This window comes from Vicugna pacos, unplaced genomic scaffold (genome assembly GCF_048564905.1).
Source record: "Vicugna pacos unplaced genomic scaffold, VicPac4 scaffold_19, whole genome shotgun sequence".
NCBI lineage: Eukaryota > Metazoa > Chordata > Mammalia > Artiodactyla > Camelidae > Vicugna > Vicugna pacos.
This window is the reverse complement of record NW_027328740.1, coordinates 10043427-10050018: the sequence shown is the minus strand read 5'-3', so window position 1 is coordinate 10050018 and position 6592 is coordinate 10043427. Positions and strand designations below refer to the sequence as shown.

The 6592-nt window shown below is 30.5% G+C and overlaps 1 protein-coding gene across 2 annotated transcripts; it reads right to left on the bottom strand.

Annotated features, from left to right (window-relative positions):
- Positions 1 to 331: 331 nt before the first annotated feature.
- LOC140693461 (heat shock transcription factor, Y-linked-like) lies at positions 332 to 2005 on the bottom strand. Of its 2 annotated transcripts, none has more exons than XM_072957313.1 (2): positions 1725 to 2005; positions 332 to 1093 (listed from the first exon to the last, which is right to left on the bottom strand). In XM_072957313.1, the coding sequence occupies exons 1-2, from the start codon at positions 1755 to 1757 to the stop codon at positions 401 to 403; spliced, it is 726 nt and encodes a 241-aa protein (XP_072813414.1). In that variant the 5' UTR covers positions 1758 to 2005; the 3' UTR covers positions 332 to 400. The 2 variants fall into 2 exon arrangements, with proteins under 2 accessions (XP_072813414.1, XP_072813413.1); XM_072957312.1 differs by having other exon boundaries at positions 1567 to 1962.
- Positions 2006 to 6592: the final 4587 nt, after the last annotated feature.

The window sequence follows — 6592 nt, the reverse complement described above, 5'->3', positions numbered from 1 at the left end:
GATCCCTGGGCCGGTTCCTGCATTTTCATCCTGTTCCAACATATCCTAACTTAACACATTTAATACTTTACACTGTGAACCAGAAACCACTTAGTAATTTTCCCTCTCTCCATGTTTTAGACTTTTTCCAAATTCTTCCATTTTCTCTTCTTCCTCACAGAAATTATTTAAATTTACACCCATATTGTTCCATCAAATGATCATATCAAACAAATATCTCTTTTTTTCTTTAAATGGTTACTTAGTCTCCCTTTTAACTCTTATCTCTAAAAAAATAAGGATAATAAAGTACACTTCTATGTTTATTGTTCAAATAAGAAAGTTGCAGATATTTGTCAATATTTGCAAACATCAATTTTATTCTTTGTTATCATGCATAACCTGGTAGTCCTCTGGTAGTTCAGTTGTAATTAGGATGACGTTCATAAACTGAAGATGTCTGATGAGTTGGCCTTGAAAGAGAAGTAGCTGATGTATCAGCTATCACTGGCACTGGAAACCGTTGGTTGCTCACAGGTTGAAGTTTACAAAAACGACCTTCATTGGCAGATATGTTGTGATATCTAATTGGAAAATTAGAAGGCTCCACCATCAGTCCAAAATAATTGCTCTGTAAGGGGGACAAGTTGCTGTATTGAGAAGTAGAAGTTGTAGTTGTAATGAAGTTCACAACACGGCCATTTGCTTCAGTGTAGCTGCTTTGAGAGTGCCCGTGGACAGTGGTCAACTGATTTAAAATAGCTAGTTGTTCCACTGCAATATTTTCTGGTGGTCTAACTGACGTTGATGATGGAGGAGAAAAATCACCTCTGATCGGGGTAATTTTATCACAAATTATGTGGCCAATAGAGGGCTTTCTTATTAGAGGCATGTTTAAATTTGCAGAAGGTAAAAATGCACTTTCTCCACTGGTGTCAGCCACAAAATCAGAATTATTTTTAGTAACATTACCCCCTCCTTTAAAGTGCTTCTTGTTGAAGTCTCGAGCCAAAGAAGACACCAGAGAGGCATTTTTAATCCCAACTCTTCTTTTTATTCTCACTAAAAGCTTGGGAAAGCCTCGTTTAAAATTTGGATTATGGTAGAACTGCAGCTACAACCAAAGGAGAAAAATTTTAGTAATAATTTAAACCAAAATACATAACTACAATAAGCCTTAACTTTAAAACCTCAGATTTCATGTTTAGTATGCAAAGATAAAATCATCAAAATATGAACATTGCTGACGATATTTTGAAGTTCCTTATTTGGAAAATACACATTTAAATAGTATAGTCATCAAATTAAAGAATTTAGTGTTTGCAGTAACGGTGAATGCCACTTTTGAAAAGCAGCTTTCATACCTTTATTTAGATTTCTGATAAGATTCATAGTTGCTAGCAAACTTTCTCATAATCTTGAAGAGTTAAGTCACTGTCCTCATTTTTAGAAAAAATAAAGAATTTTAGCATTTGTAGTTTTATACTATTTTCAAAATCAATCTTTACATTTATATAACCATAGATTGATGTACAGAATAAAATTTTATACATAAGTTATCAAGTCGTAACTAAAATTTGTGTATACCTTGCTTAAAACAGAGGCTTCATTTTCTTCTGCCAGAAAGTCAACTAGACAAGCAGATCTTTGAAATTTCTGCCGCACTTTACTAAACCCATAAAGGTTAAGCTGTCTAACTAAACTTTTCATACTTCCAGTTTCAAATATTCTGAAAGGGGCCTTACTTTCCAAAACTTCCTTCTTAAAGACATCTTCATCAATCACTATGGAAGTTCCATTATCATCCCACCAGATGGATTTAAATTAGTCACTCCCAGCCATTTTCCAGAGATTTCTTGGAAATGTCAGAGAACGAAAATAATTATCTTCATCTGGTTCCAAGATACAATGTGTGTAACATGGTCTTTTTATCAAGGATTCTTCAGACAAAGTCTGAAAAGCATTTTCTTCAATCATACACCTCAAATCCAAGTCCCCAGAGAATGTTTGATCACACGATAGAGATCTACCGGGGTTTCCTGAATCAGTTGGTCCATCTTTAGGAGACACATCTTGAATTTCTGAAGAAATATGTGCCATCTCAAATAACTTTTCCTACAGCTACTTTTCTAATCTGCATGATTTTGAGCACTGCAGCTTCAAATGCTGCTTAAGCAGGCCTGCACATTTAAACTGATAGGCCATCCACATGGTTCTCAACCTGAGTGGCTGTGACATCACAAAAAGACTGGTCTCTTAGCAACCCAAGTGTAAAAATCAGCCAGTGTTTCCTTCTCATTAATCCAGTTAAAATGAAATATATAGGATATTTATTTTTATACTGTGATGTGCAAATATTTTCCAGAGAATATCTTTTTAAACAATTTAACTTTGGGGTGTATGAGATAAAAACAATCTCATTCCTTTTGTACCCAAATTTATACAACATTGGTGAACAGAGTTTAAATATGCACAAAATAAGTAAAATAATTTTAAAGTATTGGAATTTAAAGTGAAATTCGTGTAAAATTTTTACAGAAAAATTATAACAATTTCAATATCATTTGTAATTAAAGTGAAACCAAATTTGATTTTTAAACGGAAGTAGTTATTTCTCTGTGTACTTTACAATAAGTAGCTCTGTATTCAAAACATCAGCAGAATAAATATCAGTTTATTTGTTATGTTTATAAATAAATGTTAAATATTTATGAATTAAAATTATATTAAAATAATCAATCAAATGTAAGAAATTCCAAAGGGGGGAATTTTTGTATTAAAATTTATTTCAGTGCTATAAATAAAAAAAATGTAATTTAATATTCTACTTTACAATTACACAAGAGAAAAATCTGATTGTACACTTACAAATGTTTATTTTTGCCATTCTTTCACTCAGAAGTTTTTAAGTCCCTAGAAGGAATAATTTTTCTTGTCACCATTTAATCCATACTCTTGTGGCTTCTGTTAAGTGTTTCAAAATAATGTTGATAAATACAGTTATGCACAAGGTCCTGGGTTCTATAAGCAGTGACTCCATTAAGGGGCAAACAAACAAACAATCAAAAAACAAAAAAAAACATTATATGTGGGTTAGTGTGGAAAAGACAAGGTAATGCATTTTAGGAAGCCATATGTTTTCCAGTCCTGAAACAGTTGGCATTGTTAGTATAATACGGCATTTTAAGGCAAGTGATTTTTCACTAATTGCAAATAGTAGCTATGCTCTGTATCAGTAAACTGTAGTAAATCCAGTTCTACCAAAACTTATATTATTTATTTAGAAATAAATTCCATTAAACATAAGCCAAATTCAAAATGAGTGATAAAATTTTTAAATAAATAAATGTATACTCAAGCTACAATGTAAATTTTTCCTTCAGTATGTGTATATTCCATTCTAAATAAATATTATCAACCTGAATTCATTGCATATTATAAGAATTATAAACTATAGTTAAGTATGATTTAGCCCTGATCCATAAATATTATTTAACATACACAAATCAATAAATGTGATACCATCCCTTAAAAAACAGAGAATTCAAATGTAACAATCTCAAAAAATGTAGGAAAATTATTGACAGAACTGATCTTAACTTTTGTATACATAAAATTCTTAACAAATTCTCTCTAGATAGAATATAACTAAATATAAAATTAGCCATATATGAAAAACCCATGACTTTCATCAAGTTCAATATTAACATAAAGGAAAGTTTTCCTTTGGTACAGTAATACGAAAAAGTAGCTCATCGTCACAAGTCCTAAATTACACTACAAGAAGCCCTAGCCAGAAAAACTAGTCAAGAAACATTAAAAAAGACATCCAACTTGTAAACAAGCAGTACAATTTTTACAGATGACATAATTACACATAGATGGAAAACTCCATAGACTCCTCCAGTGACTGTTAGAAATTGTCAACAAACTTAATAAACTTGCATAATACAAAATCAATATACAAATATCTGTTGCATTTTTATATACTAACAACAAATTATCAGAAATAGTAATTAGGAAAACTATTGTGTGTAAACTTATACCAAAAATAATAAAATAGGAATAAAATAGATAAGTGAAATAAAAGATCTAATCATAGGTCTACAAATTAAAGATGTAAGAAATATAAGTAAACCAAATAAATAAAAGATATTCTGTGCTCATAGATTGTATACAATGTGAGGAAATACTCTAATCTATCTTTCACATGTTCAATCTCCGCAGCACTACTTATTGAGGAGAATGTCTTTTCTTCATTTTATACTCTTGCTTCCTTTTTCATGGGTTAATTGATCATAGGTGTGAGGGATTATATCTGGTTGCACTATTCTCTTCTATTGATTGGTGTCAGTTTTTGATCCAGGATCATGTTTTTTAAATTACTAAATCTTTAAAGACTCTTTAACATCTGATTATTTAACACTATTAGATTTAATACTACTTTTCAATATTATTTTGGCAAGTCGTGATATTTATGGTTACATATAAATTTTGAAATTATTTGTTCTATTTAATGGAAAAATCTCATGGGTATTTTGACATGAATCACACTAAATGTAGATTGCCTTATGTAGTATGTTTGTTTCAACCACATAGTTTCACATCATTAACATAAGAGATCTTCTCATTTCTTGGGAACAGATTTAATTACATTCATCAATGTTTTCTATTTTTTAATGTATAGGTATTCATCTTATTTGTTACCTTGATTTAGGTATTCTTTACATATGTAAATAATTATATATATTACATTTGTAAACTGGTTCCCTACACAAATATAACAGGTAGAAGGCAGTGGCAAGATATATTCAAAGTCTTGAATGAAAGAAAGCTGTAATCTAAGATAATTTATCAAGCAAGTCTATTTTTTAGAATAGAAGGAGAGATAAATAACATCCATAAAAGTGAATACTTAAAGAATTTAGCAACAGAAATGAAATAATGAAGATCTAGTCTAAAGAAATAAAACAGAAATCTATAGAAAGTAGAAAGACATAATTAGAAATGCAATAGCTGCCATGACATAAAATAGAATATACATGATGTTGTAAAACAGGACATCATAATTTTTAAGGGTCAGTGAGTGAAACAGGACAATACAGAGTATTTTCTTCTTGTTTCTCTTCTCTGTAGGAGGGGTTAGAGTTTGTATTCCTATCAGTCAAAATAAACAGATATATTAACGGGTCAATACACATACAAAAGAGGGTAACCAGAAGTCAAAAGCTTACAATGAATTAACAAAGCCAAAAAGAAATCAAGATAATAAAGAAAACTTATAAAATCACAAAAAGAAAAAGAAATGAACAAAAAGGAAATAGAAAATCAACTGGGAAATTAAGTTCAATATGAAAATAAACAACAATCTATCAATAATTATCAAAACAGTTAATAGACTAAGTGCTTCAATCAAAAATATTTATTGTCAGATGGGATATTATAACAAGACCCTACATTATGAAGCATACAAGGGACCCACTTTAGTAAGAGGAAAACACATCAATTGAAAGTCAGAAGATGGAAAAATGTATTCCATGCAAATGGACATGACAAGAAAGCAGGACTATGAGTACTGACTTCACACAAAATAGACTTTACATGAAAGGCCATAGAGAAAGATAAACAAGGACATGATATAATGATTAAAGGAGCAATACAAAATGAGGGTATTATACTCATTAAGATATATGCACTCAATATATGAGCACCTAAATATGTAAAGCAAATACTAATAGATTAAAAAGGGAGAAATCGGAGGTAACACAATCACAGTAGGAGACTCTAACTCCCCATTACCATGACTAGACAAGCTTTCAGACAGAATATATAATAGAACAAAGATACTAAAATATACGATGAAATAACTGGAGTTGGTTGATATTTTCAAAACACTACTTCTCCACAAATCAGAATATACATTCTTTTCTAGTGCACATGGAACATTTTCGAGGAGAGATTATGTACTCAGGTACAGAAGAGGCCTCAACAAACTTAAGAAGATAAAAATTTTTTCAAGCAACTTTTCTGAGTATACCATGAAAGTAGAAATCAATCACAGAAAAACAGGGAGAAAAAATTACAGCATGTAGATTAAACAACATGGTACTAAAACAAGTAGGGGAGGTGAAGAAGTAAAATAAGAAATAAAAAATATATCGAGAAATATGACAAAACCCTATGCAAAGTTTATGTAATACAAATAAAGCAGGCTTTAGAGGGAAGTTCATAGTGACAAGGCCCTCCTCAAAGAAGAGCAATTTCAAATAAATAATCTAACGTTCTATAAACACTAATCATGAAAGAAGAGCAAACAAAACCAAAAGTCAGCATAAAGAGGGAAATATTTAAGGTCATGGAAGAAAGAATTGAATTAGAGTTTAAAAAATAGAAAAAATCAAACTATTTTTTGAAATAGTAAACAAAATTGACAAAACTCTGGACAGATCATCAACAAGAATAGAGAGAGTACACAAATATCATAAGAAATGACAATGGAGAAACCACAAAGAGTACAAAAATTTGCAAAATATCATAAGGGACTATCATGAGCAACTATATGGAAACAAACTGGAAAAAAAGGAAGAAATTCAGAAGTTTCTGGAAACATTCA

Bases quoted from the DNA above. Each gene is read 5' to 3' on its own strand.
- LOC140693461 (XM_072957312.1), bottom strand. From the start codon at position 1,689: ATGAAAAGTTTAGTTAGACAGCTTAACCTTTATGGGTTTAGTAAAGTG. The intron at 1,094-1,566 runs GTATACACAAAT...CTTTGGTTGTAG, and splicing joins AAGCCTCTGTTTTAAGCAAG to CTGCAGTTCTACCATAATCC.